This window comes from Thalassophryne amazonica, chromosome 12 (genome assembly GCF_902500255.1).
Source record: "Thalassophryne amazonica chromosome 12, fThaAma1.1, whole genome shotgun sequence".
Lineage (NCBI taxonomy): Eukaryota > Metazoa > Chordata > Actinopteri > Batrachoidiformes > Batrachoididae > Thalassophryne > Thalassophryne amazonica.
Window position 1 is genome coordinate 95,497,901 of NC_047114.1, and position 14,250 is coordinate 95,512,150.

Consider the following 14,250-nt stretch of genomic DNA (forward strand, 5'->3'; position numbering starts at 1 on the left):
TGCACTGTAGCCTGTTAGCTTACTGAAACAAGGCACTTTGTCTTGTAGTTCAAGTTCCAGTTCATTTGTCTTTATTGGTCGTTTGATCAAATGTTTAATTCACTGTTTTTAATGCACAATGAAGAAGCAGAAGAAATGGATTATTTGTCATCTGTATCACTGAAGTACTTGGACAGACCGACTTTGCCTTCAAGTGATGAGTAGCTTTGGTAAATTATGGATTTTTATTTAATGTTGGTTATTGCTTACTTTAGACTGTTGCTGTTGGTGTGGCGGACTGACGACAGTGGTCTGTTATTTCCAGCATGCATGTGTTGAATTCTGATTGTGTTATTTGTATTTATGGTATTTCTGCTTGGCGGGTGGTCCTATGAGTAAACATGGCTGGCTGTTGTGGGTTTTCTTTTGTCAGGTAATGACAGTGATTTAGTGTATATGTGGTGTGTGTTTGTGATGCATCACGTGATGCTGCACTTAAGTGAAATTGACATGTCTGGGCATCAAAGGATGCTGGGATTGACCCAAGGTCATTTGCTGACCTGGAACTGCTCGTGTTCAATTCTTTTCTAGAGAGTAGATTTGAAAACTGGTCGAAGGAGTTCAACATTTGTGTTTTTTGTGAAAATGCAGTAATTTCTGGGAAAATAAAGATGCCAGAAATGATGTTGCAGTATTTTCAGAAAGTGGACAGTGATGACCATTAAATTTAAGGACATTTTTGAAGAAGGAGGAGGAGGAGGAACTGGGACTGAATCTGAGGGTTAACAATGACAATCTCGTTGACCAACCTTTTCTGGCGAAGCAACCAAACACTGTCTGATTTAGTGACAAAAATGAAATGGATAACAACGAGCAAGCTCCTGTAAGATTTCGATAAGTTTTCATTCCAGGGAATACAGACTTAGATGAGCAGATGATAAACAAGTTAATTTTCGTAATCACAGTCCGATAATTTTCTATAATCACCGTCCTGAAGGTTTCTTCATTTTGGTCCCTTCTGTGGTTTTTTATGTGAGCTGTAATTGTTCCACTTCTGAGGATTTAGATTTTATCTTAATTATTAATTTAACAGCAAAAACTGCAAAAAAAAAAAAAAAAAAAAAAAAATCTCCTTGAAAAACAACGTGACTGCCCTCAGATTTGCTTAAGTCAGAATGTAACTGAAGAGAAAAATCAGAAAAAACTGATCAAGACTGTGATGATTTTCAAAGTTGCATATTGTAGAATTCCAAATGCCACCAGCAGATGTCGCTCTAACCCCATGATCTCAACAAGCTCCCCCTAACAATGAATAAACATAATACAATGTTTTATATTGCAGATACATATATATCTTTTTAATTTTTTTTTACAGTGTACTTAATCCATCATATGACCAAAAAAAGAAATAAAACACACAATACAGTCAATGAACAAAACCCATAGAACATATGATTGTCAATTACTGCGTTTCACAAAACAAGAAGAAAAAAGAAGAAAAAAAGTAATCCTGTGAATAAATAATCTACAGAAAATCTGTACAATATGCACAACAAGAATTCAGTGGAAGTGCAAATAAAGCTTTAGATCTCTGTACATAAAAAAAAGCAAAAACGACGCCAGCTGTCCTCGACACACAGAATGAAGCAATAATCATCTAGAAGTCAATTTACAGGACATTTAGTAACATTTAGCTTTGCACTCCTGCATCTGATGAACTTTAATAATGATGTTATTTAACGCTGAGCAAAAAACAGAACTGCAGAGAATTAAATGACACTTTGCATTATGTACAGTGTGTCGCATTCCACGAGAAAAAAGAGAGGACGTAACGCATGACATCCAGTGAGGATCAAGGCAACGACCATGAGACTACAGACAGACAGAGAGAGAGAGAGAGAGAGAGAGAGAGAGAGAGAGAGAGAGAGAGAGAGAGAGAGAGAGAGAGAGAGTGTGTTTGTGTCCTTGAGCTCCTGCTGGCCAGATTTAACACTGTAAAAACTCTGACAGCTTTCCCATCTGAAGGTCAGAAGGAGCCGGTCCAACGAGCTACTTGGACAAGTCTGTGTGTATTTTCATCCTGTTGGGTTGGTAACACACACATGCACACACACGCACATGGTCTTCTGTAACACCCCAAAAAGTCAAGTCTCTTCATTACCCAGAGTTCAAGTACTCCAGTGCCACTTCATAGCAAAATTTGTACTGGTCCTAGAAGACAAAATGAAACAGACAAATCACTGAACACGATGTAGCATAGGACAGGTACAAACAGTTTAAAGGGGCCGTACAGTGCACTTCAGGTGTTGCCTACTTCTTAACATCAAATATAGTTTGGGGTTAGTGTTAAACAACCTCAAAATCCTGCAATCCTGTAACTGCACATCTCAAAACTAACCCCTTCTAAATGAACTCTAGCACTGAAACAGCTCATTTTTGCCTTTTGTGACATATGTAACAGTTTGTTTTGAATAATTATTTGCACAGGTGATATACCCTATGGTCAAATTAGCTACAAATGAGGGCAACAAGCAGTTGGTTTTTGTCCTCATCAATCATAGCTTGAATAATCTGAGGGGAAATAATATTGTCAAATCAGTAAGTAAAGATCACAGCCCCCCTGAGAACACGGCCCTGGGTAGGGTCCGGGCTGGGGTAGAGATGGGGGTGGGGCTACCAGGGCCGAGTTCTCTTGTGTCAGTCAAATCACACATTAAAAAAAGGTACAATGTAATGTAGGGTGACTATATGTATTTTGATTACAGAAAACCAGGACACTCAGCCTGGCAATGAGATACTCAAATGATACTCGAAGTTTACTCAAAGATACACAAAGATGGAAAAAACAATGAAAACCAGGGCCCGTATCCACGAAGCAGCCTAAGGCTAAAAATAGCTCCTAGAAAAATCTTAGAATTCCTTGAATTCTTAGACATTTCTTAGAATTTTCCCTTGGTAAGATGAAAGAGGTCCACAAAGCACTTTAGACCTTAAGAGGGCTCCTAAGGTGCCAAACTAGTAAGAGGAGGGAGGAGGACTTTTAAGAAGACTAAGAGTGTCTTAAACAGAGAAGATGGCAGAAAAGACAGAGAGGAAGCAGAGATTTTCTCTGTATGTAGGACAACAGTGAGTCAGTAACACACTACCCGCTTGATCTACGTAATTATTTTATGTTAACTTACTGTCTTAATGTAGTTATAAATTGTCTGGGTTCTTGTTATCATATACACATTGTTATTATTATTATTATTATTGGTATTATTAATATTGTTATTTTCTTTTATTATTACTTCTATTTTGTCATTTGATTCTTAAATTGACTACAATGGAAATAAGAGTTTTCACTTTCTTGTGTCATATATGTATTTTTAATGTATTTACAATTATATTATATACTCACACTGAGCATACTGAATAAACTCACTCACGCACGCACGTTTTTAATATATAGATATTCGACATGTGAACGAGGTTCGTTCAAACATTTTCAAGCTGTGTAACAGTTCATTTAATTTTGCTGAGTTTCATCATCATATCAAAGTTATCTTCACGATTACACGGCTTATGCAGTTCAATTCAATTTTTTCAATTTCAATTTATTTTCATTTATATAGCGCCAAATCCCAACAGAGTTGACTCAAGGCGCTTCACACAAGTAAGGTCAAATCTTACTAACTCCCAGAGCAACAGTGTTAAGGAAAAACTCCCTCTAAGGAAGAAACCTCAAGCAGACCAGACTCAAAGGGGTGCTTGGGCCATACTACAGACACAAATTACAGAACAATTCACAAAACGAATAGATCAGGTTATATGATTGGTTGATGTCACTGTGCATTCATAACTAGGAAGGCGGAGCACATTTGTTTTTTGTTTCTCCTCCCCTTCCCGTGACAACCAATCACAGCTCTTAGAGGACTATGCCATAACTAGCAATGGGGTCAGCCCCACCGCCTCACCAAGATAGGAGTTTCTGTCCCCTCCTTGCTCAGACTTGCTCTCAGACACCTGCTGGTTTGCTCTTGGGCTAAGATTCCTTGCCAGGAAATTTTAGGCTCAGTTAGGAGCTCTTTGAGAGGACTTTGAGATGCTTCGCAGATACGGGCCCTGGACATTTTCATCACTTCCTAAAAAAAGGCAGGATGTGAAAACAGGACATGTCCTGGGAAAACAGGACTGTTTGGTCACCCTAATGTTGTTGTTGCCCATTCGGCTGCTCCTGTTTTTGTCCGGGGTCACCACAGCAGATACAGCCAGATCCGCATTGGTATTTGGCACAAGTTTTACGCCAGATGCCCTTCCTGACGCAACTCCAGTGTAACCTGGAGAAACACACAGCCGCTGGTGTTCCAAAGAGGTCTCCCATCCAAGTACTAACCAGGCCCCGCACTGCTTAGCTTTTGAGATCTGATGGGATCAGACTTACACAGAGCAGATCAGCTGCTTGGTCACCCTAATGTAACGTAAAATATTAAGAAGTCGTAAAAAACAGCGTTAAGTCAATACCTTTCTAACTTGTTATGACCACTGTCTCATTTCAAAGTATTCTTGTGGTCAGGTCCACGTCAACTTTGGTTAGGAAGGTCCTGTTGTCATCTTACTTGGTAAAAAGGTAAAAACCAGACCTGATCCACTCAGAGTGTCATTCAGTCCTGTGTTTATTTGGTTACAGTCGTCTCTCCACATTCTTTAGGTAGAAACCAAAACAAGTTTGCAGATGCAAGCGGTGGAAATGAGGTTCCTTCCAGAGGGTATCTGGGATAACGCTCAGGAACAGCTCGTGTATCTCGAATGGACTTGGTGTAGAGTTGCTTCTCCTTCAAAAGGAGCCATTTAAGGTGTTTTCGGCATTCGGTGAGGATGGGATTCCGGTCCTGTCCAACTAAGAGGAGGCCCTGGAGAAGACCCAGGACACACAGGCATTTTGCACAACTTTTTATTCGACCAGGGAGCTTTAGCTCCAATTGTTTCTTAAAAAGTCAACATTTCGTGACGCGACAAAGTTATTTCTCTCTGTAATATCACACAAATTCATGTTTATCTGACCAATGCTTCTGCACTTAAATGGTTTATTTCTCATCGTTAAAAGTAAAAGAACATCTTGTTTGTCTTCTTTGTTGGGGTAATTGGAAAAAGTAGAATATTTTAAACTTCTGATGGTTGACTGCAGGTATCACAGCAGGAGTACGGAGCAACCCACACGGTTCAGGCTGACTGAGGTCAGACAGGACGGCAAAACAAACAGTGTGGGTGTGACGGAAAGGAACATGAGCAAGACCAAAATCAGAACTTGCTAACTCGAGTGTGAGTCACACTGGTGGTGTGCGTCGATGTCTTTCACTGTTGTGTGCTGGTAACTGGAAGTAGCGCTGCACGACCATGAAGGAATCATCTGGGTTTTGTTAAAGTTGGGTGTCTTATCCACCTCAACAATGATGAACTTTAAATGCCTTCCATGTCTCCAAGGAAAGCAGGCAAAGTCTCCTTACCAGTAGTTCCACCATGTTGGGTTTGTTGTTCCTCAGTGTTTTGACAGCGTGGAAAACGTCCACGGAGTGCTGGTGTTGGAGCATCTCACACACGATGCTGATGGCACAAAACGTCCCACTGCGGCCGCCTCCGTTCCTGTAAGAGTCATTTAACAGCCGCGTGTTAGAACATTGCTGATGATCAGTTCAGTATGTTGTTTGAAGAAGTGAGGGGTTTTTGGTTTATTCGCCATTTGGTCTTGTTTTGTTTTGTCTTGCACGTCACGGTTTGCACTGATATTTCCTCAAAAACTGTTCAATGAAATTTCCTGAACTTTGGTCAGGACGCTCCTTGCGTGGTCTGTGTCATTATGGGACTTTGGACTTATGGACTGAATCTCTCTGGGGCCCCCAATTCCTCCAAGAAGGGCAAAAAAAAAAAAAAAAAGAAAAAGGAAAAAGCAATTTTTGCACTTATAAATTGATTCTTGAAAAAAACTGTTCAATGACTTTTTTCAGTAATTTTGTATAAAGGTTCTTGGGGAGGCGGCTCAGAGACAGAAAAAAAAAATTGCCCTTGAATAATTATAAGGGTCCCCCCGGGCTCCCCAAAAGTGGCACCCCCCCTCTTTTTTAACCCACTGTTTGATTTATTGCATTTTATTTGTTCATGAAATTTTTCTAAAGCTTTGTCCAGACACTGCTTGAGTGCCTCTCATGTGATGAGTTTAACTTTTCAATTAAGCCCCCCCACCCCACAAGGGTAAATACATTCAGACACATACAAACACATGACTTAATGCCACTTTCTCCACATTTAGTCAAACTTACTCTTTTTGTCCAAAGGATTACAGGGTCTCTTTATATATATATATATAATTTGATTTATTTTTTGGGTGCAGTACAGCTGTTCACTCAGTAGGTGGAGATGTTTCCTCTTTAATGTCAGTGTCGAATGAAGACCCTCCTGCACTGAGTGGAGGTTAAACTTACAGACAGTGGACCACAGTGCGGCCCTCGCCCCCGTCGTACTCCTCCTGCCACTTGTCCACCTGCCGAATCAGCTTGAGAAAGGAGCGTTTGGACATGGGCGTGTCTCTGTACATGGGCCAGCCCAGGAACTGGAACTGCTGCACCATACGGTAGCCGTCCTGGGGCTGGAAGGGAAGGACACTGGTTATCCCAAGTTAACACACACAGGAGGGGGTTAATCGCAGCTACGCCAAGATGCAATCGGCCTGTAAAGATGTAGCGCTAAGCCTTGACGGAGACAAGAGATGGATCAGGGCGGAAGAAGCTACTGGAGAAATGAGTGCTCAGATAGACAGTTTGATAGATGGGAACAGTTACTGCCAGGGACAGATAGTTAAACAATCAAAGACACTGTAAATCACAGCCTGATATCACAATCAATAACACTTGTCAGCAATCATGTGCGATCATAGTCTACTTCACTGAACGTGATGGCACCTCTGCTGGCCACCGGCTGCTATAGCATGTTCCCAGTGATTACTGATGGCACTGGACAGTCTGCCGGCGTAAGAAGCTTAAAAGACGGTGCCTGCAGGTCCCGTCCAGTGAAACCAAGTTTTTGAATGATAGAAAAATGACATTGTGCAACTTGTTTTCAATCTTCTGCTTCTTATGGGAGATACTATGAGGGATGCAGTCGTGGAGTTAAAGGGAAGAAATAGACATTAGGAAGAAAGAAAATGTCTTTTTAATCAACATGCTCACACTCCGTGCTGAACAACTTTACATTATTTTAAAGTTTGTCGTTACGTAGAGACTTCTACTTATCTCGGCAGTGACATACGTGTCTCTAGGTCATCGTTCTTTGAGCTCCAGAGATGCTTAGGAAGACCTCATAAAGTAGCGAGGTCGCTGGACAGGTGTTTGCTAATGGTGCAGGAGAACCAAGGTCAAAGTCTTTAGACCCCTGGTGCCTCCTGACTTGCTGTATGGTTGTGGAACTTGAATGCTAACTAATGACCTAAGGTGATGAGAGGATGTCTTTGGTCCACGGTCTCTTTGGAGGATCCTTGGGTACAGCTGGAATAACTGCATCAAACTGATGGTTGCTTAGAAAGATTAAGATGAGGAGTTTCACTTCCTTTGTGATGGAACATCAGCTATGATTTCTTTTGGCCATGTGGTGCGTTGATGCAGCAGGCAGGTGCTTCAGTGTTGAGGACACAAGTGGCTGGAGAAACCAAGAGGATGCCCTGTCTACAGCAGATAGATGGTTTGAGTGTGGGGATGGACCAGTTGTCTACCTGGGTAGTTGTCATCCAGGAGCCAGGCTGGTTCTGTGGTGTTGTTGATGCGGAAAATGCAGAGCCCATCCTTCGAGATCTGACCTGACTGTTACGCCATGAAAGCAAAGTTGACTAACTGCTGATTACATCATTAATAAAACTACGGAGAAGTGAACGCTGGACCACCAGCCCTCATCTGCATCTGCAAAAATCAATGCAGACAGCTCACACAAATATAATTTACAGAAACAACAACAGGATGCTCTGCAGCAAGAAGATGGAAGATTGAAATGTTGGTCTTCTTCTTTCAGCTGCTCCCGTTAGGGGGCACCACAGTGTCTCAATCATTTCCATCTCACCCTGTCCTCTGTATCTTCCTCTGTTCCAACAACCACCTGCATCTCCTCCCTCAGCACATCCATAAACCTCCTCTTTGTCCTCCCTCTTCTCCTCCTGCCCAGTGGCTCCATCCTCAGCATCCTTCTCCCTATATACCCTGGGCCCCTCCTCGGCACATGTCCAAACCATCTCAGTCTCACCTCTCAGACTTCCCGTCCCACCTGAGCTGACTGAAGATTTAAATGTTGGTATAAGAGAAAATTAAGTGTATGGAATAGTTTTCCAACTTGGATATCAATCATTTTTAAGATTTGGAAGTCTGGAAATCCACTGTGAATTCCAGATTTTTCTTTGTTGTTGTTGTTGTTGTTGCAGTTTTGAGCTGGTGGTGGACAGCAGCGACTAGCAACGGTTCGTCTGGATCTCTTGTCCAGTTTGTGATGGCATCATGAAAAATCATTTAATCTATTAGTTGTGTTGTGTGGGCCGCTGAAGAGGAGGTACTGCTGGCCCACCACCACCAGAGGGCGCCCTGCCTGGACTGCGGGCTCCAGGCACCAGAGGGCGCCGCCGCCCCACAGGAGCTGCCTCGGTAACAGCTGTCACCCATCACCTGAGACAGCTGACGGCAATTATCACTGGGGTATATCAGCAGGACGGCAACTCCACCTCATCGCCGAGATATCGTTCTACCTGGAAGGTAATAATCTCAGCTGACTGCTTGACAGTAACCTTTGTGATTTTTGTGAGTGATTGCAGACTTTTTTTCTCCAACGAGAGGTGGAGGTAGCTTCCCTGCCGTGCAGGTTGCTGGGTGCAAACGCGCCCACGTTTAATTGTGTTCTTGTTCCTCGCCAGCAGTACCAGGTCCGACACGCGGAGGCAGTGGCCACCTGGGAGTTCGGAACTTGGCGGCTCCAGTATTCCCGGGGTCCTGTGGCGGAGGAAACCGTGTGGTTCCGGTTCTACTTTGGAGAGGCGTCTCCTATCTTCGAGCCTGCCCACACGACACCTTTGTGAATTGAACTTTGTCCATTGTTGTAATTTGTTGTTTTTGTTGTGCACGTTCGCAACAGTAAAGTGTTGTTATTTGACCTATTCCATTGTCCGTTCATTTGCGCCCCCTGTTGTGGGTCCGTGTTCCTACACTTTCCCAACAAGTTGGTGATCCCATCATGAAATGTTACATTTTCACGATGGTATCATGAAATTTGGGGTGAGGTGGGGGTGACCCGGGGGTTGTGGTTAGGGTTAAAAATAATGAACTATACTTGAAAATGTGATGCATTTTGTGATAGTATCGGGGGGGGGAATCAACAAGACTGGGCTGTAATGGTGGTGTTCAAAAAGGAAACGCCGGCAGTATCAGGCTGGTGACAACAGAATCACTGTCTAGCATCCAGACGGCACATTATCGTGCTTTGGGTGTGAGCCAGGTGATGCGTCGTGGCATACTGCATCCTGTTCCTGTATCCCATGTCACGCCTGCTTGCTGTGGTCCTTCCAGTCACTTTGCGTTTTACGTCACAGTTTGTGTTATTTGTTGCTGGTGTTGGATACCTTGAGGGGGACGGTATATTTGTTTGGTCCCTCTCTCTGGCCTCTGTGTCGAGATTAAAAACACTTTTATTTGATCTGCCTGGTGGTTTCATGGAGTGTGGGGGGGGGGGGGCAGCATTGCTGCTGCTATGGTGTTGTTTCATCATCACGTGCTCAGTGACAAGTCAACGTTGGGCTTAAATGTCATTGTAGAGACAACTAGTCTGTGCAACCTCTAGCTCAACCCCACCAAAGGACTTAGCGGCTGATGTGTGAGCTTTGGCCGTCAACATACCCGTGCTGCGTTGTAGATTCTGAATATTCTGCTGATGATGTCCTCCTCCAAGTCAGCAGAGACAAACTCCACCTGGATGGGTCCGTGGCGGTGCACTCCGTTTTCTGGCCAGTACTGTGGGCACAGCTAAGACAAATAGGCAGGCACACACACACACACACACACACACACACACACACACACACACACACACACACACACACACACACACACACACACACACACACACACACACACACACACACACACACACACACACACACACACACACACACAGAAAACAGAAGATGATTCATTAGTTTGAAATTCTCACTTCATTGCGGAGACGTTTTAAATGCTGTGTGGCATTTAGATTCAAAAACATGAAGAGTAACAAACAAGACGGGGAAAATAGACAGCGAAATAATGTAAGGTGAAGTGCTTTATTTTAAAAATATGATGAATTACACTCCGACAGAAAGTACAACCATTTAAGGACAAGAGCTTGTTCTCCATGAAATGACTCATTGTTCATGAAATGAAAAGGGAATTAATCAAAAATCTTCTTTTTGAAGGCTGTTTTTTTCAACTTATCTTAAAAAAATCAGTGAATGCTCTTGTATGAAGGAAAAATCTTCATGAACAGACGCGACCATGAGACCACCCATCGAAGGACAAACTCCAGCCGTCCTTCCTCACTCACTCACTCATCTTCAACGGCTTATCCAGGTTTGGGTCGCAGGGCAACAGCTCCAGCAGGGGACCCCAAACTTCCCTTTCCCGGGCCACATTGACCACATCTGACTGGGGGGATCCCGAGGCATTCCCAGGCCAGTGTGGAGATATAATGTTGTCCTGGGTCTTCTCTGGGGTGTTGTCCCAGATGGATGTGCCTGGAACACCTCCCTAGGGAGGAGCCCAGGGGCCATCCTTACCAGATGCCTGAACCACCTCAGCTGGCTCCTTCCAATGAGAAGGAGCAGCGGCTCTACTCCGAGCTCCCTGCAGATGACCGAACTTCCTACTCTATCTCTAATGGAGACACCAGCCACCCTTGTAAGGAAGCCCATTTAGGCCGCTTGTACCCATAATCTCGATCTTTTGGTCATGACCCAACCCTCATAACCACAGGTGAGATTAGGAACAAAGACTGACCAGTAGATCGTGAGCTTCGTCTTTTGGCTCAGCTCCCTTTTCACTGACGTAGTAAAACAACTCTGCAGTGGCAAGGCCCCGGGGGTTGATGAGATCCGTCCAGAAATGTTGAAGGCTCTGGGTGTGGAGGGACTGTCTTGGATGAGACGTCTCTTTAACACTGCATTGAGGTCTGGGACAGTGCCTAAGGAGCGGCAAACTGGGTGGTCCCCTCAGCCTCCATGGTAAAGTCTACTCCAGGGTGCTGGAAAGGAGGGTTCGACCGATATTCGAACCTCTGATTGAAGAGGAACAATGTGGGTTCTTCACTCTCACAAGGATCCTGGAGGGTGCCTGGGAGTATGCCCATCCAGTCTACATGTGTTTTGTGGACTTGGAGAACGCGTATGATCATGTTCCCCTGGGAGATACTGTGGGAGGTGCTGTGGGAGTATGGAGTGAGGGGGTCCCTCCTCAGGGCCATCCAATCTCTGTACTCACAAAACGAGAGCTGTGTTCGGGTGCTCGGCAGTAAATCGGACTCGTTTCCAGTGGGGGTTGGCGTCTGGCTTGTGCCTTGTCACCAATCCTGTTTGTGATATTCATGGACAGGATATCGAGGCGTAGTTGGGGGGAGGAGGGTTTCCAGTTTGGTGGGCTCAGGGTCTCATCACTGCTTTTTGTAGATGATGTGGTCCTGTTGGTTTCATCGCCCTGTGACCTTCAACACTCACTGGTAGGTTCTTGGGTATGCGGGACTCTGGGTCAAACAAATGCTTACTTTGGGACACTTTGGGAAATTTGGCTTGTTTTGATATATTTGTTCAGAATATAACATTTTTCTTAGTTCTTATGTTTTGAAAACAATAAAAATAATGTTGGTTAAAAATATATAATATATGGTGGTTGCAGATTCACAAATGTGATTATTGCTCATAAATGCAACTTTAAGTGGAGCAATTTTGTGTGGTGGATATGTTGGTCAGTAATGCCGCGTTCACACCGCATGACACGCAACGCCACAAATTTGCGTCTGTCGCCTGGCGATGGACGTGCCACCATCGCCAGGTGTGTCGCTCTGCTTTCGCTGTGAAAATTTGCCCCAATGCATTATCAAATAGGAGGAGCTTCCATTCCGCTCGCCGTCAAGTCAACATGGCGGACCTTGATCACACAGAGCGAGTTGCTGTGCTCTATTTGTTGTGGAAAGCTGACAAACATCGCCAGCGACACAGTCCCTGGGTTCACAACATCCTCATGAGATGTTCCCAATTATTTGCTGTAGGAGCTGTGTCTGGATGACGGCTGCTTTCAGTGGTATTTCCACCTCTCCAGGACCCAGTTTGAGGACCTTCAGTCCCATTTGCACACGCACATGTGAACAATAAAAAAAACAAAACAAAAACTGGCTGCCGGCTTTCTCACTCTCCTCTCCAACTCTGTCATAATTGTGTTATAAACCAGTCACCATTTGTTTTATTATACATCTGTGTAGTTAATAAATAAAATAATCTTGATGGACGATTCATTTGCGTGTGCACATGAAAAAAAAAGACTGCTGCTACTGCTGCTCGCTCTGCCTTCAAACTCAATCAATCAATCAATCAATCAATCAATTTTTTTATATAGCGCCAAATCACAACAAACAGTTGCCCCAAGGCGCTTTATATTGTAAGGCAAGGCCATACAATAATTATGTAAAACCCCAACGGTCAAAACGACCCCCTGTGAGCAAGCACTTGGCGACAGTGGGAAGGAAAAACTCCCTTTTAACAGGAAGAAACCTCCAGCAGAACCAGGCTCAGGGAGGGGCAGTCTTCTGCTGGGACTGGTTGGGGCTGAGGGAGAGAACCAGGAAAAAGACATGCTGTGGAGGGGAGCAGAGATCGATCACTAATGATTAAATGCAGAGTGGTGCATACAGAGCAAAAAGAGAAAGAAACACTCAGTGCATCATGGGAACCCCCCAGCAGTCTAAGTCTATAGCAGCATAACTAAGGGATGGTTCAGGGTCACCTGATCCAGCCCTAACTATAAGCTTTAGCAAAAAGGAAAGTTTTAAGCCTAATCTTAAAAGTAGAGAGGGTGTCTGTCTCCCTGATCTAAATTGGGAGCTGGTTCCAGAGGAGAGGAGCCTGAAAGCTGAAGGCTCTGCCTCCCATTCTACTCTTACAAACCCTAGGAACTACAAGTAAGCCTGCAGTCTGAGAGCGAAGCACTCTATTGGGGTGATATGGTACTATGAGGTCCCTAAGATAAGATGGGACCTGATTATTCAAAACCTTATAAGTAAGAAGAAGAATTTTAAATTCTGTTCTAGAATTAACAGGAAGCCAATGAAGAGAGGCCAATATGGGTGAGATATGCTCTCTCCTTCTAGTCCCTGTCAGTACTCTAGCTGCAGCATTTTGAATTAACTGAAGGCTTTTCAGGGAACTTTTAGGACAACCTGATAATAATGAATTACAATAGTCCAGCCTAGAGGAAATAAATGCATGAATTAGTTTTTCAGCATCACTCTGAGACAAGACCTTTCTAATTTTAGAGATATTGCGCAAATGCAAAAAAGCAGTCCTACATATTTGTTTAATATGCGCATTGAATGACATATCCTGATAAAAAATGACTCCAAGATTTCTCACAGTATTACTAGAGGTCAGGGTAATGCCATCCAGAGTAAGGATCTGGTTAGACACCATGTTTCTAAGATTTGTGGGGCCAAGTACAATAACTTCAGTTTTATCTGAGTTTAAAAGCAGGAAATTAGAGGTCATCCATGTCCTTATGTCTGTAAAACAATCCTGCAGTTTAGCTAATTGGTGTGTGTCCTCTGGCTTCATGGATAGATAAAGCTGGGTATCATCTGCATAACAATGAAAATTTAAGCAATGCTGTCTAATAATACTGCCTAAGGGAAGCATGTATAAAGTGAATAAAATTGGTCCTAGCACAGAACCTTGTGGAACTCCATAATTAACCTTGTCTGTGAAGATTCCCCATTTACATGAACAAATTGTAATCTATTAGATAAATATGATTCAAACCACCGCAGCGCAGTGCCTTTAATACCTATGGCATGCTCTAATCTCTGTAATAAAATTTTATGGTCAACAGTATCAAAAGCAGCACTGAGGTCTAACAGAACAAGCACAGAGATGAGTCCACTGTCTGAGGCCATAAGAAGATCATTTGTAACCTTCACTAATGCTGTTTCTGTACTATGATGGATTCTAAAACCTGACTGAAACTCTTCAAATAGACC

The 14,250-nt window shown here is 43.5% G+C and overlaps 1 protein-coding gene and 2 long non-coding RNA genes across 8 annotated transcripts in view; 1 reads left to right on the forward strand and 2 right to left on the reverse strand.

Moving 5' to 3' along the window:
* LOC117521157 overlaps positions 1 to 1,784 on the reverse strand; it is a 26,878-nt gene extending 25,094 nt beyond the window's left edge. The window contains exon 1 of the long non-coding RNA XR_004563902.1: positions 1,735 to 1,784. This is a non-coding gene — a long non-coding RNA (uncharacterized LOC117521157). The remainder of the gene's footprint in view (positions 1 to 1,734) is intronic.
* Positions 1 to 7,663, forward strand: part of LOC117521158 — an 8,135-nt gene extending 472 nt beyond the window's left edge. Inside the window, exons 2-3 of the long non-coding RNA XR_004563903.1 lie at positions 1,803 to 1,807; positions 7,654 to 7,663. This is a non-coding gene — a long non-coding RNA (uncharacterized LOC117521158). The remainder of the gene's footprint in view (positions 1 to 1,802; positions 1,808 to 7,653) is intronic.
* LOC117521153 (receptor-type tyrosine-protein phosphatase mu-like) overlaps positions 2,112 to 14,250 on the reverse strand; it is a 467,264-nt gene continuing 455,125 nt past the window's right edge. For 3 of the 6 annotated variants that reach the window (XM_034182502.1, XM_034182500.1, XM_034182499.1), the window contains exons 31-34: positions 9,876 to 10,001; positions 6,438 to 6,601; positions 5,466 to 5,601; positions 2,137 to 2,190 (exon numbers count right to left, since the gene is read on the reverse strand). In XM_034182502.1, the coding sequence (XP_034038393.1) occupies positions 2,137 to 2,190; positions 5,466 to 5,601; positions 6,438 to 6,601; positions 9,876 to 10,001 (480 nt within the window). Of the gene's footprint in view, positions 2,191 to 5,465; positions 5,602 to 6,437; positions 6,602 to 9,875; positions 10,002 to 14,250 lie in introns of all 6 variants that reach the window. The other 3 variants (XM_034182503.1, XM_034182498.1, XM_034182501.1) reach the window with 2 other exon arrangements.